Source organism: Poecilia reticulata, chromosome 3 (assembly GCF_904066995.2).
Source record: "Poecilia reticulata chromosome 3, P_reticulata-male-v2, whole genome shotgun sequence".
NCBI lineage: Eukaryota > Metazoa > Chordata > Actinopteri > Cyprinodontiformes > Poeciliidae > Poecilia > Poecilia reticulata.
The window spans coordinates 16,784,624-16,811,720 of record NC_088832.1 but is presented as its reverse complement, the minus strand read 5'-3'; the positions used below and the strand labels follow the sequence as shown (position 1 = coordinate 16,811,720).

The window sequence follows — 27,097 nt, the reverse complement described above, 5'->3', positions numbered from 1 at the left end:
GGTTCAAAAGAAGTTTATTTACTATATATATATATATATATATATATATATATATATATATATAGTCACATTATATATAGTATATATCTAGAAAGGTATTCTTCGCTCATCCTTCCGGAAACTCGCCCGACTATGTCGCGTTTTTACTGACGAATATATGTGCTTTTATCTTGGTAGAATCTGAACCGGAAGTTGTTACAAAGTCTGGGGCAAACGGAGTAGCTAACGTGCTGGACTCAATTTCTCCTAGAAAAATCGACCTTTTGTTGTGATTTTCTGGTTGATACTCTCCCATATTTGGTTACGGTGAGTGATAAAGTGAAACAAGACTGTGTATGTATCTTTATGCACAATAGTTTGTGCATAAAATTTGTTTTATGCACAAGCTATTGCCGGAAGTCAATACATTTCGCAAAATGTGCACTCGTGGTAGCATTAGCTTAAAGCATTGATTTTACTTGTCCAAGTTATATCTTGCATAACATTAGAACATTTTCAGAACTTTTAAGGAGATCCATATCTTTGTATTTATACTTGTATGTAGTTATGGTATTGCTTGCGGGCTCGCAGTGGTTGTTATGCTATAGTAGCAAAACATGTTAGCAACACGCACTTGAGTCGCAAGGATCACCTCGATACAGGAGTCACTTTTTAAATTATTTTTGCATTGTTCATTGTAGTTTTCGAAACATTATAAACGTGCATGATTTTTATTGAAAATTACACAAACATGTTTTATTTTTATTATTATTGCAAACTTTGGTATAATAGCGGAATGTTGTATCTGTTTTCAGGTAATCACAACAATGATTATCCCGGTCAGGTGCTTCACTTGTGGGAAGATTGTGGGCAACAAATGGGAAGCTTACCTTGGCTTACTTCAAGCAGAATACACTGAGGGGTGAGACATCTTTTCATTACTGCCTGCACTAAATATTCAGTTTTGAGACAAGTTTCTGTTATGTGGTGCAACATGGAAAATACAAATATTTAAATGGTAATATTGTGCCCACTGATAATTACCACGTATAACTGATGTTATTTCTCTTTTTCTAAGTGATGCACTTGATGCCCTGGGCTTGAAGAGGTACTGTTGTCGAAGGATGCTGCTGTCTCATGTGGATCTTATTGAGAAATTGCTGAATTATGCGCCGCTTGAAAAATAACTCCCAAGAACTTTTAAGGGCTGTGGAGGGTCTGGTTTTGGGTGTGGAATCATTTAATGGCTTTTCAGTTGTTGTTTTTTTTTTAAATAAAGTAATTTAAAAAGTCTCATCTTGACTTGTCACACTGCAGCAATAACAAAACATTTTGAACTGAGTCAATATAAATGTTTTTAATCAAACATTAAACCACTAGTTAAACTTGTGTACATGATCTACAAAGTGTTTAAAAACTAGGTAAATATTTCTGCTTTTTAAATGTTAAATGGTCGTCTGATGTCAAGCAAGTACATTAAAAACACACAAATGGTGATCCTTTAGGTACTTTTAATAAGATTCACAGAACACAGGTTTCTAGTTTTTTTTTTTCAATTTGTAGAGTTTATACAAAAAGGGAAGAAAACAAACTTAACAGGTGTTCACTGCATGCAAATGTTTCTACTATACATAAAAAATTTTTACAGGCCTTTTGGTTAAAGTTGTACAATGAATGTATTAGAGGGGGAAAAAAAGTACATTTTACACTTTGAAGTTCAGATTCTTTGTGATGTTTATACAGCTTGGTGCAAAAAAAAAGCCTTTCCTTTTCTGCTTCAGTCAAAATCACCCTGTAGAGGAGAGTGGGGAATAGGGAAGCATTGCAAAGACAGTTAAATTTCAAATACGGATTGAAAGTAATACACAAATACAAACATGTCAAGTCTTTTCATAAATTCTGTGAACTTCTACATGTGCTAAATCTGGATAATGGCCATGTGTACTAAAACTAGGTGACCTTAATTCTATCAAATGTGAGCTGACAAATTTTCTTGCAAAGGCTAACAATTTTTGATGCAGGTAAATGAGAAATAAACATATCTACACTCCATCCAAAATACTTCACTACCACAAGAGGAATGGTTCTTATGTTGCATTCCATTTGTAGTTGGAAGTTGAAAATTCAAACTTCCTAGTCTGGAAAAAGGTGGAATGCTCTCTGTTGGATATCTCACTTTGAAAGTGAATGCAACAGACGACCTCCAGTTATGACCTGTAAGGCCACATTTCAATGCATCTTCTCACATCAACAATGGTAAGATATGGTGGAATCATTTAAAGGACCTATAAGAGTGCGTCTGAAATCAATGTTACATGTTCAACCTGCAACTCTGAAATTTTAAGTGTGGTAACAATTCAATAAATCACAAAATATATTGCATACATGAAATATCCATGATAGAATACGTGAGATATTTTGCAGTCTAACACAAAATATGTTAATAGCAGCAATAAATTTCCAAAACTCTTAAACACAGAACTTTAAAATTTGAGCACTTTTTTTTGTAGCAACAGTTCTCAGTAAACAGCTAAGAAGTTAGGCTGTTTGACCTTTGGAAATTAATATTTACTCATGTAAAAAGAATTCTAGCTCAACAGTCTTGAGGTTTGGTGTTTCAAGTGATTATTGGATGGGAAAGGTCTGGATTGCTGTCACACCACACCACATAATCTTGTAATAAATGTTGTGCATTATCTTACAGAAATACAGAATAATTTCCCTGAAAAGGACACTGACTATATGGAGATATTTTCACTAAATCCAGTATATACCTTGAAGTATACATGTTGCCTTTCCAAAGATACAAGTTCCCAGTTATGTTAGCACTGATGCGGTCTTAAGATTATCAAAATGGTAGACGCTTCAACTCAGTACTGTTAAAAAGACCAATAGTCCCTTTCCTTTTGAGTTTTAATTTTGCTCATCTCATTCTTGTACAGTCCCTGCAGTCATAATATTTTGGATTAAACATCACCAATTTCCAAAGTAAACATATTTCTAAGGTTGCATTTTACACCAAACGTTGGTAACCTGCCATCCACTCTACAGAGGTAATCCAACCAATAAATCTAGGAAGTTATAGAATTGTGAGAAGCTTACCAATTTAGCGGTATCGGTCTCTGTGATCTCTGTGTCGTTCTCGCTCTCGTGAACGCTCCCTGTCCTTTTCTTCGCTCCAGGAACGTTCTCTGTATCTTCGAGATCCTCCTGTGCTTTCCCTGTCGTAAGCGTCGCCTCGGTCTCGTTCTCTGTACCGTTCTCTGTCACGCTCCCTGTCACGCTCATGGTCTCTGTCACGTCCTCTGTCCCTTTCTCTTTCTCTGGAATGACGGCTTGGTCTGAAAAGTGAAGTGAATTAGTTGATAAGGACTGAGAGGATAGAATGACTGCTATTAGGAAAAAGCTGCTAATAGAAATATAAATACACACTTGCAGCCATAGTCTCCTTGGATTGAGACTAAGCAGTCTTTGAGTGAGGTGACAAGTGCTTGACAGCTTGTATCTCTGCACACTCTAGACTGCTTAATGATGGCAATGGCACTTAATAGTGTTTCCATGGCTGTATTCAGGTTTCCTGCAGTGACACAAGGAAGAAAAGTTAAGGATATTAGGTTTATTCAAATGTCATATTCAGTGCTGCTGCAAACATATCTCTTTATTTCCAATTCCATCTACAAAGTGTTGCAAAAAAGAATCCATGTACCAGGAACAAACTGTCCAAAATGAAGCCACTACTGCAAATAACCATTTAGTTTTGTTTGACAGAAACTTTTCCTGGATAAGTGCTTTTGTGCTTCTTATGTGTAAATATCTTATCTTTTCAAAACTCCAGTCAGAGCAGATGGCTGCTCACACTGTGTCAGGTTCTGCCTGTTTAAGGTGAGTTTTCCTTTCTACTGTCACTATGCAGCAATTTTTCATGCTCCGTATGAAAAAATGCTGCAAACTTAAAAGCTCAATGGAATTGGCTGGGTTTCCTTAGAACTAGGATCAAGTTGAAATGCATGAAATTGACTGGATCTCTTTGTATGGCTGGACTGAACTGAACTGAACTTGTATTGTTAAAGTCCTCTTAGACCATATTTTGTTTTGGATTGCCATTATAAAAATAAATCAAATTTAAACTTTTTAAAATGAATTCAATCAAGGCCAGTCCTAAATTCTGAATTAGCTTTGAAATTAAGAGAGACATGTGTATGGAGTTTGCTCAAGAAAAAGAAACACCTTTTGAGAAGGTGATCCCTCAAATCTTCTTTATTGTAATTTTGAAGCTTACCTAGAAAAATGTCTACTAAAGAAATATTTTAGAGGAAACACTGGAGGTGGTTGTTAAATTGAAAAGACATCCAAGGTTTATCAAAATGAGTGCGTTTCATTAACAGTTGGAAATGTTTTTTTTTTTTGTCCAAATGGTTTTCAATATTTTTAAGATTTCTTTGCATTTTACTTCTAAATTTGACCATCTGCTCTTACCAGCTGTAGCTCCTGAAATAGCCTTGGTGATTGCGCTACTGGCAATTGCTCTGTTCCTGTTCATCATCTCCTCAAAATCTCCATCTTCACTTTGAGATGTTTGTCTGGAAAAACAAGGTAATTTTTAAGACTCATATTACATCATTGCATTAAACCAATTATACATTTATGGTATTCCTTAGACTATTGTTTGTTCATTTAAGCTTTGAAAATGACACCATAGATGTTCCCTCGCTCACTTTTGTTCTCTATACGACTTGCTGCTGTGCCCGTCTTGTGTCAGATTGAAGAAAGGAGGATTTAGATGCAGACCCGGAGATGGCTGGCCAGGGATTTGCGCAGGATGTGGAGGAAACATATGAGGTGGCATGAGGGGAGGTGGTGCCATGTGCGGAAACAGAGGAGGCGGCTGTCCAAGAAAACTGGGTGGTGAAGGAAACATGTTTCCAAACGGATGTGATGGGAAAACTGTTGGAGGAGCAGGGAGAGCACTGGAGTCTTGTGACGATAGTGCAGCGGGAGTCTTTTCCGCTAAATCCAAGTCCTTAGAAGCCGAACCAGCACGTACGGGTATGCCTGTGAAAAACACGTTCTGTTAAAAAATCAACAGTCATCCTGAAATTAGGTATGTATTATCTGGATTTGCTTCTGCAGATCTCACGTTGGTTTGCAATGTCTTCGAACACAGAGAGGTTCTGTTGAGTGGCAAAGCGACAATCTATCTTTTCTCCATTAATATGGCATAGTGGCATTTTTTCCAGCAATATTTTTAATGACTCTTCTGTGGTTACCACCACTTCTGCATAGCTGGAACACGGGAAAACAATAAGGTGAGTGATGCTGAATTAGAAACATGCAACTTCACAAAATCTTACATTTGTAATGTTTTCTCCATAATTATTAAAATGTATGTTTTTTGTTTTGTTTATTGTTTTAATATTCACCCTCTTGACTGGCCATTAACTTTATTTTCAGCAAATCTGATGTCTGCTATGTCTTTAACGCCGAGTCGCAGGGCCAAGCTTGTGAGGTCCTTGTCTGATGTCCACTGTGAGGAGGAGCAGGTTTGGAGGGAGGGAATGACAGAAGGATAGAAGGGATAAAGTCATTTTAAGACTTGTTTGGGAAATATTACACCAACAAATAAATGACAATAAAAATAGAGTAAATCTAGAGATGAAAATTATGTACATTTACATTTTTACACAGTAAATATTTATTCTTACAAACTCTTAGGTATTTATTTGAACATATGTCCATGTCAAGTCATAAACCAGGCATTACAAACTGGTTTGTTATAGCAAAGCATTTTAACTTGTGTTTCCTACTGAACCATGCATCTTATTGAAAATAGATACTTTGTATCTAATGAGGATTCAAATTTTTAAATAGTTGTTAAAAACAAAGTTTAAGAAACAATTTATAGTAATGGAAAAAACAAATGTTTCAAAGTTTGCATAAAGCAAATGCTTAGCAATTCCCAAAACGTGGTACAATTATTTTAAAAGCTAAATAAATAACATAATATAAAAAAATAAATAAAGTTTTACAAGTTTTTGGGTGAATTCAGAGCAAGTGATGTGACTGCAGATATTGTGGAATACATTATCTCAATAGGTATGCAGAGCTCAGACCAAAAAAACCATTTAAATGGTGTTAAAATTCATCTTTTTTTTCCTTGACATCTGATTAGAGCTTGAACTGCTGTCAATTTATTGCTCAGCATTTGCACTTGTTCTCAAATGTGCCATTTAAATCAATTTGACATTGCCATTGGTCTTTGGGTAAGGACCGCTGAAAATCAGCACATTTGCTGGAAAATCAGGTGACTTACATTTGCTCACAGGAAGTTAGTGAGTTCATTTTTGTTTTTCAGTTGAAGTTTCTCTGTTGGCCTATTTTCTTAAATAGAATATGTGTGTTTAATTGTAAAACAAAGAACAAAGAGAGAACTCATCCACTATTTTTCAAGATAACCAGACACAACTTTAATAAAAAAAGAGAATGATACTTACCCAGGGAAAATTACCAACATATATAGATAGTTTTCTGGTCATCTTTTGTTTTTTGTGTTTTTTCTCTTCAGTCATTTTCCCACCTTCTGAAGCCTTTTTGGTGGAAGCTGTTTTACTTGAAACCTTCTTGTCTTTATCAACAGTCCCCGTTAGAACAGCATCAAAAAGTTCATTTGCTTCGGAAATTTTATCCAAATCCTGTGTGGGATAAAATGCAATAAGTGAATTCCATAACCATTTGTTTTCTACATCTCAAAAATCACAGAATTTGAACACAGGAAATTGCTGTGCCAGCATATGACTGAACAAGGGGCCCTTCAAGAAGCTATTATTTTATCGCTTTTCAATTAAGTTACAGTGAAAACTCATCCATTTCTACAGCTCAGACATCAAACAGAGCATCAAGCCATAAAACACAGCGTTTCTGTGAAGTGGCATTAAGAACTTATATGGCATGAGTTAAAAAAGAAACAACAACAAAACTATAAAGTTGTACAAATCTGATAAGATGACTATGTTTGTTTAAGATGATAGCAAGATAAACATGGATGGGCTGGAGCTAATTTTGCTTTTTCTTTAATTGCCCTCAGATTGAGACATTTTCAGTGGTACATGGTAATTAGCACAAATGCTCTTTTGTTGTTTGTTTGTACTTTAGTATATTTTGTTGCTCTCAGGGGAATAATACAGCCATCTTAATAATGCATAAACCTCGTTTTGTTTTACAGTAGGAATGTATGGTATTAGAGAACGCAATGACTACATCAGTGGTGGTAAATTCACATTTTCCTTACTACTTGCTTGCTCCTTTGTCACTTCTGTGAATTTAATCACTGTCTAACGTTTAGCATCTTGAACACTGATATTTGAGTTTTAGATGTGAGCGTCAACTGGAGTCAGACTCTAATAAAAAGGCTTAATTTAGAATAAAAATAGACCTTATCATGCCAAAGCAGGACATTTCAAAAGTATACTGCTCAAAAAAATAAAGGGAACACTTCAGTGTTCACTTAAATGTTAAAGTGTTCCCTTTATTTTTTTGAGTAGTGTATATTACTTCTATGCAAATCATAAATTTCAGGTATTTCAAAAATAATAGCCAACAAACGCTGCATTGCAAACAGTGTAATGAGGTTTTATTTGAGAACAGACCGATATTGTGATTGCAAAATAATTGTGACATACTGTGCTGCCCGCTCTTAAGTTATAATCAAAGTGCAACCTCAATTGACCTTCCTAGAAACATAATAGGACCCAAATCAAGCATGATGGATATTTATTTTTGGTTTATTCTAAACTCTTGTAGATTCTCTAAAATGAGTTAAGTCGTCATGGCTGCTGTGATTCTGACCCTGGAAAACTCATATTCACAATAACAGTGTGATTATGAGAGAACCATATATGATATTTTTTTCCCCAAGAAACACTATCACAATCGCGCTTCAAGACATGAATGGAAAATATAAAAACACTGATTTGCGAAGATTAGATTATTCCAGTTGCCCAAGGTGTTCAGAGATTTGTTGAATGTGATTTGTTTTCAGTTAACTGATTTGAATCAGGGAAACATTCACTGCAACGCTAATAAATCAATACACTGGCAACCATGAGTTTTTCCTTAAAAAAGGGCCATATAGTGGACTTACCTCATCGCTTGGATACAGGTCACTGTACAGATCTACGTGGTCATTTTTGGAGTTGCTCGGTCCTGCTGCAGATCGTGCAGCAGACATTCTGTCGGACTCAGATGCCGACCTTCTGTGAAATGTAGCTTGTTTTTCTGCTTTCTTTTTATACCAGCTTATTTTTCACAGAGACGTTCTGTTAAATTAATGATTCATTCATCCAACAGGTGTCCCTGTTTTACTAAAGAATTAAACACGGCGTTAACGCCTCGTTTTGTTAGCTTACGGTTGGTAACGTTCCACGCAGAGTTTGCGAAAACAGAAGTGCAGGTAAAAGTCGACACTAAAAATCAAGAAAATTATGAATCAGTTTAAGGAATCATACGTTAAACTTCCACTTGCACATGCACACACATTTATATTCAGGCTATTGCATGCTCGCTTGCTCGGCTAATGCTATCTTTTCAATCGATGGAAATACAAGCCCATAAAGGAAAGTTACCGGTAGGGAACAAAATATACAGTTTGGTTCCTACTTTTAAATTCACCCTAGGTTTACTTACGTTGGAACTTTGTAAACCACCACTAATTCACAAAATAAACATATCTTATCTATTTAATTTTGGAAACAAAAGTAAATTCTGTCTACCTCGTTTCCTAGCAACAACGAGACATATTAGATTTTTTTGTATCTAGTCGGCTGGTTTGTTAGGCGCACACGTGGTGACGTAAACGCGTTCTCTTGTGTAATTTTTTATTTTTTATTTTTTACAAAACACCAGGCAGAAACATTCATACAGCGACGAAGGGCGGCTTTTTATCAAGGTTATCAAGGAAGGATCCTAAAATGTTGTCTTCACTTGTTGCAAAAAGAGTGAGTTGTCCGGGTAATAACTATTTCGCGTGTGTTGGTTGAAATCTCACTTCTGATGCCATAGACTCGTGGTTAAGGTCATCCCTGCTGAAAATATTTGAGTCAAATGTTAAAGAAAGACAAATTAACAAAAGTTTTATTTTGAAACACGAGTCTGGGTTTCTAAAGATCGTTCAGTGCAAACTTGTTATTTCTGTTGTAATAGAACGTTTTCTGTTAGATTACTGTTGTACAACAGGACAGCTATTGTTGACATTAGGTTTTTTTATTGCATGGTTTTTGTTGTGCATGTTGGTTCAGGCTCGATTCAAACCTAAACGTGAAATCAGATATCGTCTTTTAATCGTTTTTTCTTTAGCCTTTTAAATTCCCAACAACTGAGAGTTGTTTCATTTCAATGCTATTTTTTTCAATGAAGTCCAATTTCTGTAGCATCAAAAATAAATTCAAACTCAATGCACTTTACAATAGAAATAAGTCAATTTAACATGCATTTCCAGAAACCAAATTAAAGTCATGTCAATCTCACTTATTCAGTTGCATTCTAATGACATGGTGTAACATTCAGATTGATAGTTCAGTGCAAACCTAACTACAGCACTGTACCAGGTCTAACTATGTTGATCAAGCTATAATGGTAATTGGTAAAAAATAAAAAATAAAAAAAATGCATGGAACGATTCACTTTGCAATAGACTAAGCAGAAACCTTTGACTCAGCAACATATCATATTCATTAAATGTTGAAGTTATGGACATAACTAAATTGCTCTTGTTATTGCTTTTGTCAGTTGGTAACAGGAATGTGCCAGGCAGTTTGGAGACCAGCCTTCACAGGGACAGTATCATCTCGAGGTTACAAAGGAGAGGCTCCTGATGACAACAAAGCTGACATGTTAGAGATCCCTCTGCCACCCTGGGAGGAGAAAACAGATGAGCCCACTGACATCAAGAGACGACGGCTTCTCTATGAGAGTCGCAAGAGGGGGATGTTGGAGAACTGTATACTGCTCAGGTTGTTGTACACTTTGTTTTTTTGTTGTGTTGTTTGATTGGCCCTATTTTATTTTAAGTTTGTTTGTTTGATTGTTTGTTTTGCTGTAATCTTTAAAGAGTGGTATAGTTCTGATTATTTATGGTTTTATGTAGCTCCCATTTAACATTGACAGTGTAAAGAAATTAGAGTCTAACTGTATTGATTTGTTTAATTTTAAGACAATGTGTTCTTGTGTCTCTTGCAGCCTTTTTGCAAAGCAGTACCTGAACACAATGACTGACAGCCAGTTGCAGCAGTATGACAGATTGATTAATGAACCGAGCAACGACTGGGACATCTACTACTGGGCCACAGGTGAGAAAATTAGTTGGTTTTATTTGAAAATATGTTTTTCCCTTTATGACCTATGGAGATTGTAATCATAAAGATGTTGAAATATTACATTTAATTCAATAAATATTTGCTTGTTATTTTCTGAATTATAAATTACATTCTTGTTATACCAATTGTATTTTTGATCCCAATTTAGGCCAACTTATTTATGGAACTGAGTGAGATTCTGCCTCCTAATCATACCAAAAATAGTTCTGACCAATCTACTGTTTTTAGATATTATTTGAGTTACATGAGCACACTTCCTACAGACTTTTCAAAGAAGAGTGTGGAACACCTCATGACGGATGACATCTCCATTGGGCAAATTACGAAAGTACACTGTAGTACTCGATCAAACTCTTAACTTCATTCTGAGATGGAAGCTTTTACTTTCCTTTTACAAGATCTGGAGACAGACAACTGAGTGAAAGAAGTGCTGTTCATGAAAACATGTAATTGCAGTAGTTCCGCTTAATATAGCGAGGATGATGTTGATTTTGATTAGCTCAGCTATTTCTAAATCTTTTATTTCTTTTTCTTTGTCACAATGCTCCCACCTCTCTTACCTCTCTTCTCACAGAGAAACTCTATTCAATATTATGTGCTTGTAAAATTTGCATATGTGCCTCTTAAAATATAACATCCTAGTAAATATTGCAACCAAGCACTCCTTTGCTATTGCAGTGTTTTTTATTGCTGTCATCTTCTTTTATTTTTATTTTTTTTCTTACAGAAGCCCAGCCGACACCTGAAGTGTACCAGGGGGAAGTTATGGAAATGTTGAAAGAATTCACAAAAAACAAAAACCACGAACAGAGATTGGATGCACCCAGTTTGGAGTACCTGGAAAAAGAAACTCATTGATGTCTTTGAAAGTGCTTATTTAAACAGAGTTAAACTTAAAAAAAAAGAAAAAAGAAAAACTGAAGTGTAGTGAATGAGGCTGGGAATACATTATGTCACTATCGATTAGTTTTCATCATATAATTTAGTATTAAATTATATGATATTATACAGAGTGTAAATTATACACTGATCTGCTTTGTAGATGATCGTCAGTAGAAGATCAATTGAAGATAAGATGAACATCTGTTAATGAGACAGAGGATTCTCCTCATCAGCAAAATGAAATGGATCTGAATATCTGTATTATAAGTATGATTTTTTGTAAGTGTATATTTAACCTGCTTTTTGTATAAGATACCCATTAAAAATACAAAATATACATAATTATGATCTGACTCTGTCAGTTAATTGTATTATGAGGTATTTAATAAACGTTTTGTTGTGTGAATCATGATATGCTTTCTTCACTGCATGAGTGGATTACATGACAGGAGGGTGCCGTGATTGACAGAATGCTCACTGGACGTGTTGCATAATGAAGGTTGTAACACCTGCAGTGCCATTTTCAGACACCAGATGGCAGCAGATTACCTTGATTTTTTTTGTTTGTTTGATTTAGGCACCTACTGATCTTGGTTGAGAATGCATCTCCAAAAATAAATATTTCAGTACCTTATTTAAAAAAGAAACATGATAAAAATATTACTACATAATAAACATAGGAATTTTGCATTTGAATAAAGAACCAAAGAACCTTGTTTTTTCATCTACAAGTACATTCTGTTCCTTTATAGAAATAATGAAATAAAGTCACCCTATTAAATTCATGGTCTGTTTTGTAAAATGTATAATAGAACCACAAGTTAAGCTAAACCTCTTACTCATAAGAACCTACAACACAGGGCATTATTCTGTTACTCTGTTTTTCCTGCTTCACCACGAGATCAGCATGTGTGGAGTACAGAGAATGTTTCTTGTCCTACTGTGTGTCATGTTGGCTCATTGGAACCATGTACTGATTGCAGAAGGGAGATGCCCTCTGGCCACAAGATGTGCACAGAATTTCAAAACGGATGACAAGCTGGCTTGTGTACGTCCACAGAATTATAATGTAGCATGATCCTAAGTCAAGGTGTTACAAGCCGGCGTCAGTCATTGGTTCATTTATATTTTATTGCTCAATCTTTTTGCAAAACAACATACAATGAGTAGGACGACCTTCATTTTTTTTCAGGGTTTTTTTTCCCTCTCTCTCAGCTTCTCTTAAAATAGACCTGAGATGATGTCAGAAGGGTTCCCCTCTGTGTTTTATTTGCTCTTCAGCCATCTGTCTCTCAGTTAATCTTAGTCAGTGTTGGAAATTTACCAGTAGGTTTACCCTAAGTACGTAATACTGAAGCAAATTGAGCCACTTTAAGGATCTGAAGTGAATGATTTTTCTTTTCCCTCTATGTGTTCTTTTATTCTACATCTGCTGCAAACTATTTGCTCAGGGGTCGTCTGGAAGAGTGAACACAACTAATGTTATGAGGAGAAACATTAGTCAACTCGTTTAGACTTGACCATTTATATGATCTATTGCATAATTTTATTTGTACTTTATACGAAACGTCTTAAAATCTCAAAACAACAATTTGTGCACCTGCAAAAACTGCACAAATTGTTGTTTAGTCATATTATAGTCATATTTTTAAAGAGCATGTTTTGTCACGTTTGAGAGCCAAAAGAGTATGAATAATTTAAACAACTAATGAAAATTAAAAAGCTAAATAAAAAATCTGACTTTTATTCCATTGCTTTTAAGAGAGAATAGGTCATTTTAAAGCAAATGTTTCCAACATAAAAATCAAACAAAAAAACATTTTGAGTCAGTCCCACTAAAACAGAAGCAAATGGATGATGATGGCATGTGCATGACAGGCCTACCTTGAAGCTGGTTTCTCTCTGTAGTTACACATGGACAACAGAGTCTGTTCCTGATTTTAAAAAGTAGTAATAATATAAATATGTCAAATGAGTCTGTTAGTATTTACTGGTTAACATAGAAGACAGACATAAGCCCTTTTGCTGCAAAAAAAAAAAAAAAAGCAAATGTGGGTGAACTCTGTAGAGGTAAAAACAGGTGGGAGGATGGATTTCCCGTTGCTCATCCAAAGTCTTAATGTGTGTATAAAAGTGTCCTATTTTACAAATATAAAATCAAAACATCAAAACATCATTAACACCTTTGGCTTCTGCTTTAATGCTCACTGATTTTAATACTTTGTTTTAACACCTTGTGATTCAGTTTCTTACAAATCTTACAAACCCTTGGCTACGTTATAGTCTGATGAAACCAAATTTGAACTTTTTAGTTATAACCACAATATGTTTTGCACATAAACAACCCAAATCTTTATGGAACCAACACCACACTGAAATACAGTGGCAGCAGCATCCCACTCAGGATTTACTTGTCCAGGTGGATGAAGTTATGAACTGCTCCAGATACCAGTCAGCCAAGATCTTCAGGTGTCTGCTGGAAAGCTGAAGATGAAAAGAGATTTCATTATAGGGCATCAGAGTCCAAACTTACTTTCCCATCAAGAAAGCAACTCTGTGACAGATAAATGTAGGTTTTGAGTAGCCTATCCAGAGGGCAAAACTAAATAAATAAAAACTGATGTGAGCATTGAACACATTTTATTGGATTTGGAGAACTTTTGCAAAGTAGATTTGAAAATATTCAAGTTAAGAAGTAGAATGCTAAAAAAGATAAAAATGTGCTTCAGCAAAGTATAAGTTTAAGAGTTTGGACACTTTTGCCACCAAGTTTAGAATGAATTTATTTTTTTGTCATTTTGTGGAGAAAATCCGGTATATCAACTGCAAAGTTACACACAAATGAAAACACACACAAAGAAAAAAACAATAGCGATGTGAAATTTAACAGTAAGGTCAAACATGCAATGTAAGAAAACCAATACAGCTATAAAAAATGCAGATTCTCATAAGATTAAAAAAACAATGAAAACTACGTTATTAGTTCTTGTATTTTTTAACATTTTCCCATTAACATAATTTTTTATAGTTGAGTTTTATAGGAAAGATTTCATTATTTGTGGAAAAACATTTTGAAATGATTAAAGTGTCATTTTGTTTTTACATCACAGAAACTTGGTCTTATAACTGAGGTGTTAACACTTTATAGCCACTGTACATGAGATGGTCATACGTCTGAGACCTTTGTACTCATGACTGCCTTGCTTTTTTATTTTATTTTCTAAAAAAGCATTAAACAGATCTAAATATAATTTGAACAACAACAATTAAAAAGGAAACTAGAGAAAATATAAAAGCCCTTAGAGAAGTCTACTTTGTAAGTGGGCCATGCATATTCCTATTTTTAATACTTAAAGGACAATAGATATGGGTTGTAGAAAAAAAAAAAAACGAGACGAGGAAAGGGATTCCACCTTACGAGCCCACATGCAGGGGAGGCACAATTCCTGTCTTTCTTGCTCTGAGGCTTGTTTAGAGAGTTTATTCAAGTTTCCCACACACACCCACAGTGCCTCTCTGCAGCCCAGCGCTCCTGTCATCCTCTGCCGCTGCTTCCTGTGTCGTGACAGCTCTCAGTTTTATCCCCGGTGCTGCAGTCACCCTGGAATTTCAGACTCAACGCGCTTTCACCTTTTTTCACCACCAATGGCATCCACGTCCCTTCATCTTGTTCTCGCAAGTCTGCTGGAGCTTTCTACACTGATGATCACAGATCAAAATGGCTCTGAATAGCGAGAGCCATCAGACCAGATGAGTTGGTAAATTAAACACTTCCTGGCAATATACCAAGCACCACTTTCTCCAAGATGATGTCTCACTTTGAAGTTGTATTGAAACTCAAAGTGAAGGAGGTGGAGAACATTGTTTTCCTAATTAGATATGTGCAACAACTCAAAAAAAAAAAGAGACAACACATCACAGCTTTTAATGGAGAGAAAAATGAAAGCTAAATGTGATCACATTTTAAATCTGTGTGGAAGACATCTTCAGCATGTTGAGTTGAATTTCTGTTACAGATTAGGACATTGGATGCAGTCAAGAGAGATACGTGGAAACTAAGCAGGTACGACTAAATAATATGTTGCATCAGTAAGCAAGAAGTAGACTGGATATATGTATTAATCAGAGAATAAGAAACACTTTGGGAAAGCTGGGTGAAAAGGTGCTAAATACGCACAGGCAATTAGGTTGCTTCGACACTGGCAGTTCTCACTCCTCTGTTCAGTAATGACATTTTTCTCCTGAAGCTAAACGTAGGTGTTAACAAGCTAATAAATCTAAGTTGCATTTCAGCTGATAATAATAATAATAAACATTTTCAAAACTGTAACTACTTATTGTAATTCAATATTTTAGATTGCAGGTAGACATTTTGTTTTACTTTAATATAATGTTCTACTTACAATGTAAATCTGCTTAGAAGACAGTTGTTACCACATTTAACATGCTGTTGCTTGTTTTCTGAGGCTTAATTTTCACTTCAATTTTTACACAACTTACCATCTTTAAAGCTTCATCTGACTTCGTAGTAGAACCACTCGAGTGAATCTTTATAATAAATGTCTTTTATGAACTATTTCTTTTTTTAAAAGGCACTTTTAAAAGAAATGTATATCAATACCAGACCAGAAGAATATTTGTTTTATATACACATTTATATTATTATTTACACTATACAGATTTCAAAAAAATAAATGGCTGATATTTAACATTGTGCACCCCACAGATGAGTAACTACAATGAGAAAGGGAAGTGAAAGAGAGGAGTTAGTGACAGACAGATATCAACAACCCCAATAAATGTTTTTTCTTTTCTTTTTGTTTTTTACATACAGGACACATCACAATTATCTGTACATTATGTAAATAAAAATGTTGCTGGTTAACCTCTCTTTGATTCCAGCAGTTCCTTAAGAGAATGCTCTAAAACAGAAACATGAGATTGTCCAGTAAGCATTTTGGTATGATTGACTGACCACATGGAGTGTGCAGAAAGAAGAATTATAACTTGATTTCTAAAAACAAAAAACAAAAAAAAACAAACAATTATCATAATGAAAACCTGGTTTGCTGCTATTGAACCAGATATTTATATAGGTGGTATAAAAAGACATAATTATTTCTGTTTTTCACTGAGAGACATTAACTAATCTATTGTTGTTTCAGATCAGTGGGGATTACCAAAATTATGTATCTTTTCTAAATACCAGAATAATGAGCATGATGCTTTTTGGAGAATTTAAAAAAATTAATTTTAATTTAGAAATTTTCATGTAGCAAGACTACTATGGGTTTAAACAATTTGGAAAACTTCAGAAGACAATGTTATGGCTGAACACGGTGAATTGGTAAATTTTACATCTAGACTCCGTAACAACAGAACAGTTAAAGACAGACTTACAGTAAGCCAGCACCCACCAGTTAAATCAACAACTCTAATTTGTTAATTTATTTTGATCATATGGAGGCAAATCTGTGTTCGTGTTTTAAAGCAGCTTGTGAAATGCACTGGTTTCTTGCGGGACATCAAGGAAAAATCAAAAGAAATAATGCAAAATATCTGGAATAGAAATCTGGACTTCTGTAAGTCTTGTTCATCGTTTGGTAAAATTCTAGATACCCGAAGTTGCCAAATTCAATCATTCTAACAATTATGAATAAGTATAATAAACACAATGGAAATGGGTTCTGTCTTCCAAAGATTTGGAGATTTCTTTTGGAGCATAATCTTCAAACTAACCCACAACAAAACCAAAGGACATTATGAAGATGCTGCTTGAAGCTGCTTAAAGAGCATCATTATCCATCTTGCACGGACTAAAAGGCCAATTAAAGAGAACGAATCCATTAATCCAAAAAGAACATAAAAGTACAGGAAAAAGCCTACAAATGCACTCGGGGACGAAGACATTACGTTTTGGGGAGATGTGTTGTGGTCTGATGAAAATGACCACAACATGATCATGCCAACACTTTTGGCATGATCATCATGCCAAAACACTTTGGCATAATGATCAATGTTACATTTATTGGAAAACATGTTCACAACTGTTGAGCAGTGTTTGAGGATGAAGGGACTGGTGCATTAAATAAATTATTTAACATAATGAAGAAAGAACAATGTGTGAACAAATTATAGCAACACCACACAATGTTAGTAATACTACAAAAATGGATGGAAACTTCTGAAGCTAAAGAAAGCAAAACAAAAAAAGCAAATTTAAAAAAATCATTTACCATTTTTATATTTGGTAAATGGAACTTTTTTGATAATCTTAAGTGACCTAAAACACAGCGAGAAGAAAAAGTTATGTCTTTTTTTGTGCAGTGTATGTAAATATCTGGTTTCCACCACGTCTTCACCCGATATTTAAACAGCATCAACTAAAGTGACATCCTCATAACCTTTGAATCTGAATGATTTCTCATCGGTATTTAAAAATAACCTCCCGCTCAACACGCAAGAACATCAAACACAGCTTTTATTGCTGCTTATTTCAGGAGGCTCAACACTCTGCTATGGCCTGAGACTTAGTTAACATCAACGATGATTCTGATTATCTCCCATCCCACCCCTTTTTAACCTGCTCCCCCCACCCCTTCTTGACAAACTGAGTGTGAGCGCATATGGTGAAGAGCAGGGTGTGGCAGAGTTTACAAGGCACACACAGCACGCTTTGTGCCAGGAAGCATGTGTGCACAACGGGGGCATTTTGGTAGAGCGCCAGCTGAGATGTTAAGGAGACGCCATTTGAGTGAGACAGAATCAGATAGTAAGGGCACTGGACATCCGGGGCAGAATGCTGGAAGCTGTTTTGGTCTAAACAAAAACTCTGGGTCATGATAGTCAGATTAAGAATGTTTAATCTCAAGACTTTAGGCTTCTTTTTTAAGAGTTTTAACCCTCAAGCCAAACCAGACACAATAAAATAACCCTGCTGTGAAGAGAGGTTTGCTCCAGCATTGTCGTTAACGAGTGCAGTGATGCTTACAAAAAAACTGACAATCTTTAAGAAAACCGAAACAACAACACTCGTCTTTGTACATCTGAATCTATACAGGATTAAAAAACAGTAAACAATGCCGATCAGCATCAAAATGGCAAACTCTAGCTCGTCGTAGACGCACACAGAGAGTAAAAAGTCCAAATATCAACACGCGCACAAAGTGCAGACACACATACACACACCTCCAGAAGACAAACACAAACTGTGGAATGTAAAAGTAGTCCCCTCAGATTTTATTAGTCTCATTTGTTTTCATTCATGTGATCGATATGTGTCTAAGTGGGATGCGATGGAGGTCGTTCTCAGGCAGTAAAACAAACACACAGGAAGCTGACCTGTACTTCAGTCAGACCCCAACATAAAATCAGCTCTAACTAAGTCTAGGCACTGCAGTTCTCAGTGCTCAACAAGCACAGTGTGGTTTTAATTTACTGGAATGTGTAATTACGCCACAATTTACTCTCTGGTCATTTTCTTCTTGTTTCTTTTCTTTTAGTTAAGATAAATTTACAAAACAAGTCAAGTAAAGGGTAAAAGTGCAGATTTATGTTGATTCTTTCTTTTCACTGCATCTCTGTAGATCTCAAAGATCTTATGTTAAAGTGGAGGACTTCAGCTCCACATCAGCAGTAAGGAACAAAAAAAAAGGACATTGAGTCAATTTTCTCTGTCAGGAACAAATTTTTATTCCATTGGATTGATTCAAAAATTCCTTTTGTGTCATTTTTTAAAAATTTTAGAATCAGCTTTCCTGAGATTATGAACTAACTTTCTTGCATGATTATTTTATGACCTGCATACTTCTTCTGTTTCCATTTCAATTTATAATATTACTTTTTTCATCCCTTTGTGTATTTGTTGCTTTACACTGGCAGTGCTTTTGTTTTTAAATGCAATGTACATAAATAAACACATTTTATCACACTAAGGTTCTTTTATTGATTGATTTATTTTTAAATTCACCACTTAAAAAAATACCTTGTTAAAAAAAATATTTGATTTCTGCCATTATTTGTTTCAACGTTGTACCCAAAGGATCCACTGACAAGCAAACAAAAATCCCCATACATTTTAGGTTTAGCACTCTTTACTAAGACATCTCTAACATTATTATGATGTTATACTGAAGTGATTTAGACCATTGTAATATTTTTCAACAGATCATATCAGGCACATAGAGCATTAACTGAAACCCTACTAAAGATGTATAAACAGCCTTCAAAAAATTTTATTTTTTATTGCGGTGACAGAATTCAGTAGGAGGAAAAAGGACAATTTTAGAAGAAACATAAAATAAAAAAATACGCACCGTCGTGACTCTTTCAGTCACTTTCCAACATAGTAAACTGAGGAAAATATGCTCAGGCTGATTTGTGATTTCTAACAGACAAAAAATGGTTACAATATCAATTATTGAAATGTTTAAACCAACTTTCAACCAATTGGAACTGTGACAAACATGGCTGGACAATGACCAAAATTTATTCTATTACCACTCATGGTTTGCAGGATGGTTAAGGGAGATTAAACAAATAAATAAATAAAAACATGAGAAAATGTTGGTGCTTTAATAAAACATCATTTACTTCTGGTTTGTGGCACCAGTGGGCTTCAGGATGCCAAGGTCAGGAATTGAATCCCGGATAGCTAGTGTCCGAATAATGAGCCGAACACTCTACACTTATACAATGTGCCACTCCAAATATTAATTCACTTTAAGGCTTTTTACACATCTTTACCAGGTTGACGGGTGCTGCAAGTTTGTTTTAAGCTACCAGTTGGAAATTACGGATAAACTTGACTCCTGTATGTGTGTTCATAATTTAGATTTCCTTCCAGAGAATTTAGTAATCGTCAATTAGGGGATAATTTCTACTAATTCTACCTTCACGACAAGGAGCGTTTTGTGTACATCAATAGCTTTAATTTAGCAGTGCAGGTCTAAAAAAAACCCCTCACACATACACACATTTATCCACACTACCGCACAGTTGGAAGAGACTTTTTGATTATTTTATGTGTCTGGAAGAACAGTTGTTGAACCTATCTCCCCCCACCCCCCAAAAAGGAAAGAACAATTAGAATAATCACTTTGCTCCTAAATTTGGTCCAGAGGGATTTCTTTTCTAAGAGAAAAATATTTTCCACACTCACCTTTTCTAACCAGTGTTAAATGTTCATGTTCATACCCCTTTTTTTAATTGAAGAACATTATTTCAGACTACGGCACGTCACCCACATCACGCACAGACGACAAAAGGGTTTCAGCCAGGGGAGAATTATTACAGCGGTGGCAGTGAGGAGGGAAAATGATCAAAGAAAACCTAAATGACAGAGTCCACTTCCAGTCCGTTTGAAATTCACTCCGTCACTTCTTCTGTGCCCGATTCCTGATTTTTTTTTTTTTTTAGGCATTTTGAGGATATGGAGGATCAGAGACGAAAATGGAAGGAGTGAAGACATTTGACGGGAGGTGGTGCGTGGATCCCACAGGTCACGCCCGTTCAAACGCAGTCCCTCTTGCTGCCGCAGAGGATGATTTGACTATCAGTTTGATTCATTTTTGGTTGGTAGTTTGTATCCATGGGCAGCAAGAGCCACTGCTCTGATGTTAGGCTCTAGGACTGGCCGACAGGATGGAAGAAAAGACCGGGAGATCTCGGGGAAATAAATGGTATAGAAAGAGGGCACAAGGGAGCTAAGACATCAAAGACATTTTTAAGTTCAGACGAACCGATGTGAAGGAGTCAGGTGGCAATCAGAACTTGACAAGAGGGTGCAATTTTAGGGCTGATTCACAAGGACTGAGGGCGAGGAATATCAAAGAGGCCTGAGAACAAAGAGGTGATACATGATCCAGAGCCCAACACTGCATTTAGGGGAAAAGGGATGTGTGCTGAGAGGCTCACGTTGACTTCTCAGAGGAGGAGGCTGGGGAGAGGGGTAGTGGTCTTGGTGTTTGACTGGTAACACTTTAGGCTGTTTGGCTGCTGGGCCCCTCAGGCTTTGAGAGAGTGCCACTGGGCCACGGTGTTACGAGGATGACTTATCATGTCTTTCCAGTGTTTTACCTCTGCGGGGCCACTCTTCCATGAAAGATAAATCTGGGAGACAAAAAGAATTAATACCTACTTTATTATCACATAAAAATTGGTGTACGTAATAAAGAGCAATCTCAAAACCAGTTGGACATTTGGCTAAGACTGTTTAAAAAAAATCCGTCCTTAGGTGGGGGAGCCCTACTACAACTCCTGCAAATCTAAAAAGCTGATATTGTCATGATGGCTCTTTGGATAAGATTTAATGAGAATACATTTTCTCTAAATTTTCACTCTTCTATTAAGAGCTTATTACCGAGTACTAAAGTAGGGAAAGTACTATAATTGCTGGATGTTTGAAGATAATGTATGTCGTTAAGATTAGTTAGGACTTACACCACCTGCAGTGACAATGGATATAATTGGTACCACTCATCCAAGCTGTGCAGACAGAGTTTATTCTGTCTTTGTGTGAGGGAATAGAGCTTGTGTTTGGTGTATTTCCAACATGTTGCATAAACTCCTTTTTATTTCAGAGTTAAACATTTCTTTAGCATTAGTACTGAAACGTGGGTGTTTGCTTTTAAACCAAATATCTACATCAGTCATGCACCGTGCATGATCCATTTTAAGTTTTAGTTAAGGTTTGGTGTTCAAAATTGAATAAATAAAATGCTGTCAAAAATTCACCATAACATGCAGATTGCATCCATACACATATGTAAATGCAATGAGGATATTTATTGTTATCGATTATACTTTCAGAACAGTTGGTCATAACACAAAATACACACCAATTGCTATGGGTTTTGGCACCTCTGCTGACAAGACACAAGAGTATATACCTGGTAGATGATCGTTACATACAAACGTTACATACCTGGTAGATGTGTTTCTGTGTGTGACGAATGCAGGGCATTCAAATCCTGTGTTAACAACAACTGCAATAAAAGTCTGGGCGAGGTGAGAATTCATCTATTAATGTGCGACTGAAAAATCTATTTCATATATGTAGACCAGGGGTCCCCAAACGTTTTCCTGCGAGGGCCATATAACTTTTCCCTTCTCTGGTGGGGGGCCGGAGCCAGTTTGTAACAGAAAAAGTGTGACGATTGTAGGAGTGCCTAAATGTAAAAATATAGTTTTCCAAAAAGAACAATCAAATAACATTATCTGGGTTCTCCACAGAAAAAATCCAGGAAGGATTATAGTCTGTATTTTCCGAACTATAAGCCGCACTGGACTATAAACCACAGCCCCAAAGTTTTTTTTTTTGTAAACCAGTAAATATACACATATAAGCCGCAGATATCTCTGCCGCTCCAGGTTTTCCACAATGATGCAGCAGCAGAGGGGGGCTGAGTCATAACAGGTCAATTGAATATCACATTTATTAGGGTTGAAAAAGAAAAAAGTTGCCAAGATTAGATTTAACTGAACTGATTATGGTAGTTTCCGAATGGTAACTGTAACAGTAAAAGTGCTGATCCTTCGTGTCTGCTACTAGCATGTGCTAAATCAGTGGTCCCAACCTTTTTATTATCAGGGACCGGTCAAGACTTAGACATTTTTGCTCTGGCCCGAGGGAGAAGGGGATGGGGGAATAACAGTCAGATAAGGCTTCTGCATGTTGGTGTTTCCACTCAGGCGCGGAGCTATAGGCGGGGCTGGGGGGGCGGCTGCATCTCCTGTCTCTTCTCTGGGCCTTTTCCCCTTTGCAAAGAAACTTTCCAAAGACATCTGATCCGTTTCTTACTCATTTTGCTGTTTGTGGGTTCAGTGTTGGCACGCAAGTAACCGAGAGAATCCGGTTAAAGGATTTTCAAAATAAAAGATCCTCCAGACTCAAATAATACATAAAACGGAAATATTTAATTATTTCTTGCACGGCCCGGTACCAATTGGTCCACGGACTGGGGGTTGGGGACCACTGCTCTAGGTTGTTTCAAAACATTTGTGTTAAGCTCAAATACAAATCTAATCTGTCACAGGGTTTGTTTTGCCTGGAAATATTATTGAAATCACCAACGACTGTCAAATAAAGTTACTTCATGAGCAGATGTGAAAAAATAGAAAATTTATATCAACATTCATCTTTTGTCACTTTATTGCTTTTATTGAAAATAAAGGAATAACATCAAAATCACTGCACTTTAATGCGTTCCTATAAACGCTTCTTTTCACATCTAAATGTTTATGACAGCAACTGTCCGCACATTTAAATAGAGCATCTGTTTCTAACTTAGAGTTTTCCTCATGTTTCCACATGACATAAAGAGAAGGAGATGCGTTCGTTCCAGTAGGGGTCAGTAGAGACTAGTTAATTCATCAGATGCTAATGGTCTGTCAGAGTCAGAGAAACACAGAAGGAAAGAAGAAGAGGCAGGAAGAGGCGTGAAAGAGAGAGGAAGGAGATACCTTTCCAATGACATCATTGCGACTGAGTCTGTCCTTGTCCATGACGGTGATAATTATGGTGGTCTCCCTCAACACGTGGGCCGGCACGTCAAAGGGAAAGGACTCGTTAAAAACAGGGTTCAGGCAGCGTTTCATTACCACCGTCTTCTTCTTCTCCACACGTTTGTCTTTGTGCATCAACCACACTTTTACATATGGGTCTAGAAACAGAAAACACACCATGTTTACAACGGCGGCCCGAAGTTTCCGACCAATCGTATTTTGTTTCTTTTTCCAAACAGAACAAAAAAAAAAATAAAAAAATAATGTAATTTCCATTTGGAAGCAGTGACTCTGAAGAAGTGCATGCATAAATGAGAATAACAGACAAAGAAGCATTGATACCAGAAGTGCCTCCAATGTCCATGGCTTTGAGGTTGCGTGCTTTGATGATGCTCACAGTGATGGTGTTGGCTGTGGGATTATAGCACAGGGACACTAGGAGATCCCCTCGACTTCCCTGTAAAAAATAGAACATCATACAGAACAACAACAGCATGAAATTGTTTACTTTTTATCCTTTTGTTTTTCATTTCTCTCCCCTCTGTTCCTGCTGTGCATTCCTGTTCCCGTTTCAGGCTGTCTGTGTAGTCTCCGTCTACCTGTCAGCCTCTCCATATTTTCCTCCCTCCCCTCTCGCGTCGTTATGCTGCCACATCTCCCCCGGGAGCATCACAGCAGCCAGAAATGACATCACACATTCTACCCCATCTTCTTCCTCCGTCCCTTCTTCTTCTTCACCTCCCTCTTTTCTTTCTTCCTCTCTGAGCTTTGCCCCCCCCGACTTACACTGCCATCGCTGCACGGTTTCAGCTCCTTCCAGAAAGTCTGCATGTTGGCCAGGTCCAGCTTGTTGAGGGGGATGGACACCTCCCCGATGGGGTCGTTCCTGCTGAATCGGTCGTAGTCAAGAACCTGCAGGTAGAGAGTCCTCTGAACCACCTTTTCATAGGGGAAGCCTGAGAAACAGAATGACAAGGAGCAACAGTTCACATAACGCAAAGACATGAGGAACATATGGCGGCTCTGCGAAACAAGTCTTCTTATAGTACCTTCAAATAAAAACGTCTCATTCCAGTGAGGGTTTAGATTCTTCCTCTTGACTTTAGTCTCCAATTTGTGCTTCTTGTCTGGGAGCAGGTAGATTTTCACAAAAGGGTCAGATGTGCCTGAAAAATCCTTAGCAGGCAAATCCTGGCCTTTGAGAATTTTGACAGTGAGAGTCGAGTCTTGAAAGCTATATCCAACACTGAACTGGATGCGACCCAGTTTCTCACGCACTGGACCTTCGTGTTCGTCCTCCTCAGAGCCTGGTGACAGCTGAGACATTTGAAACGCACAGTTAAATCATTGATCTTATTCATGTGGTGGAAGCATCTTAATGGTAACTGAAAAAAAACAACACAATCTGTAAAGTGTTTACAAGATGTGAATCTGCCTTTTATGACGAAGGTGACCCTGACATAGTAATTGTAGATATTATACAAGAGTGCAAATTGATAACTTGTTTAAACGTATTTGTATTTGGTGTTTATACACTCGCTTAGGCCTCAATGAAACACCAAGAACATATCAGACATATCATCCAAAGATGTATCTGAACTGTTAAAACTTGTTTACTCTTTCGGAAGTTATTGTGTTTTCAATATGTAATAGTGAATACCATTTGTTGTCGTTTAAGGAAAACACCACCAGAGTATTTCTGTAGGGTTTCATATATAGTACATACCATGTCTTGTAAAAAAGAATAGTATTACGGACCATGAATACATCAATTTCATGTAAAAGTGGTGCAGTCAACTTGGGAGAGTAATCTGGTACCAGATCTCCGATTTTGAAAACTGGGGAATTTCAATCTAGCCATATTGTAAACTTCTATTAAATTTAAGTCATTCAAAAGCATTGCAGCAAATAGTTCCTTTTGAGAAATTCAAAAACTGGCCTTCAGTGCTAAATGTCATTCGCCACTCCTTTTATCAAAACCTTGTCATTGCATTTTTTTTCCAACATTGGGAATTCTTTTCTTCATAATTTCTTTTCACAGAGGAAACCTGAAGGATAAGTACCAACAACTATTAAAAAACAAAATATATTAAAGACATGTACTCAGAAGGCAGCACAAACAGCAAGAAAATTTGAGTTTGTCCAACTTTGCTGTCAGAATGCTTTCAGGCAATAAGTCTCAAACCATTCAACAGCATACTTATGTTCTTTTTAAATGGTGTCACTGAAAAACAGATTTTCAGATTAGCCAGCAAAGTTAAGTTTGTGGCTTGTGCAACCAAAACAAATATTCTCTGCCGATGCCGAACAGCTGATTGTTCTACTGTATAAGGTTGTTCATTACAAGACACATTGGCCATTTAACAGTTTACCTACATAACTAACAAGGACCTCATTAGTATGAGAGAGAACCTTGCACAACCACAGAAATGTGGTACTTCCTCCTCGTGCAGGTCACCAGTTTGGACTCTCTATAGTATAGGATGGCATCCCCATTCCTCAAACAGCATTTGTCATAAGTAAGTCAATGTGGTTGTGTTAGTAATTCTGGCATGCACAGTATGCCCAAGCTGATCCCACAAGCTTTCATTCGGCTTGAGCAGATGGCTGCAGGAAGGCCGTTCCATCTTCTCCATTCCGAATATCTGATCAGAAACCATCGCAGGCAAACTTAAATTTAAACTATTTGCTCGGGCAACATACTCCATTCGGAATTATTGTTGAGGATATAACAGCGTAGTTAGACTTCAACAGATTTCATGCATGGTGCTGACAGCAGTGCAGCACAACACCTCCTGGCTAACAGCTGTGCTGGATATTGCTGTCTCAACTTGTAATCTGTGAACAGTAAAAGGAATCTCAGAGGTGGCTCATCCTTATGGGTTTATGATGGAAGTGTTCTGTGACAGAGGCTTCTGGTTTGCTTCTGCTTCTGACTATATTGGAGTTTGATCCCCAGGAGAGGAAATATATGATTGGCCACTTGTAGCAGAATTACGTCTTTACATCTCTCCACGTTAAGAGTGCCTTCGCTAATGACAAGCCCGGTTTTGAGAGATGCTGTCCCACACCATCAGACTGCCGCCACCAAAAGCATTTTAACGTTGGTAGAAATAACTGACCCAGGTCTTTTTGCTGAGACAGTCCACATACTCAACTCTGCACAGATGTGGAACAATTTGAAAACAAAAATGAACAGGCTGTCCACCGTACAAACTTCATCAAAGATAATTTATTGCCCACATTTAGAAACAGGTGACAGCACACTCATTCTGTACATTACGATTAAAAAACCCATCTTAAACTCTGAACAACTGTGAGGAAATGAGAGTCTGAATAACTGTTGCTAAATAGACTGACAAATG

The 27,097-nt window shown here is 36.7% G+C and overlaps 4 protein-coding genes across 7 annotated transcripts in view; 2 read left to right on the top strand and 2 right to left on the bottom strand.

Moving 5' to 3' along the window:
• The first annotated feature begins 160 nt into the window (after window positions 1–160).
• On the top strand, window positions 161–1,272 carry polr2l (RNA polymerase II, I and III subunit L). Its single transcript, XM_017304176.2, has 3 exons — window positions 161–306; window positions 795–901; window positions 1,058–1,272. Exons 2-3 carry the CDS (start codon window positions 807–809, stop codon window positions 1,164–1,166), a joined length of 204 nt encoding a protein of 67 aa, XP_017159665.1. The 5' UTR covers window positions 161–306; window positions 795–806; the 3' UTR covers window positions 1,167–1,272.
• A 201-nt stretch (window positions 1,273–1,473) lies between these two features.
• Window positions 1,474–8,782, bottom strand: LOC103462427 (cleavage and polyadenylation specificity factor subunit 7). The gene is made up of 10 exons (XM_008405216.3): window positions 8,659–8,782; window positions 8,117–8,438; window positions 6,471–6,668; window positions 5,400–5,503; window positions 5,117–5,262; window positions 4,695–5,031; window positions 4,456–4,559; window positions 3,412–3,556; window positions 3,082–3,320; window positions 1,474–1,771 (listed from the first exon to the last, which is right to left on the bottom strand). The coding sequence occupies exons 2-9, from the start codon at window positions 8,201–8,203 to the stop codon at window positions 3,086–3,088; spliced, it is 1,356 nt and encodes a 451-aa protein (XP_008403438.1). The 5' UTR covers window positions 8,204–8,438; window positions 8,659–8,782; the 3' UTR covers window positions 1,474–1,771; window positions 3,082–3,085.
• Window positions 8,783–8,809: 27 nt separating this feature from the next.
• Window positions 8,810–11,634, top strand: sdhaf2 (succinate dehydrogenase complex assembly factor 2). The gene is made up of 4 exons (XM_008405214.2): window positions 8,810–8,969; window positions 9,760–9,983; window positions 10,210–10,319; window positions 11,074–11,634. The coding sequence occupies exons 1-4, from the start codon at window positions 8,943–8,945 to the stop codon at window positions 11,202–11,204; spliced, it is 492 nt and encodes a 163-aa protein (XP_008403436.2). The 5' UTR covers window positions 8,810–8,942; the 3' UTR covers window positions 11,205–11,634.
• Window positions 11,635–15,853: 4,219 nt separating this feature from the next.
• Window positions 15,854–27,097, bottom strand: part of syt7b (synaptotagmin VIIb) — a 109,615-nt gene continuing 98,371 nt past the window's right edge. For 3 of the 4 annotated variants that reach the window (XM_017304019.2, XM_017304020.2, XM_017304021.2), the window contains 5 exons: window positions 24,782–25,049; window positions 24,519–24,688; window positions 24,075–24,189; window positions 23,691–23,890; window positions 15,854–21,338 (listed from right to left, as the gene is read on the bottom strand). In XM_017304019.2, coding sequence (XP_017159508.1) covers window positions 21,234–21,338; window positions 23,691–23,890; window positions 24,075–24,189; window positions 24,519–24,688; window positions 24,782–25,049 — 858 coding nt within the window. In that variant the 3' untranslated portion in view covers window positions 15,854–21,233. The remainder of the gene's footprint in view (window positions 21,339–23,690; window positions 23,891–24,074; window positions 24,190–24,518; window positions 24,689–24,781; window positions 25,050–27,097) is intronic. The other variant, XR_001776466.2, reaches the window with a different exon arrangement.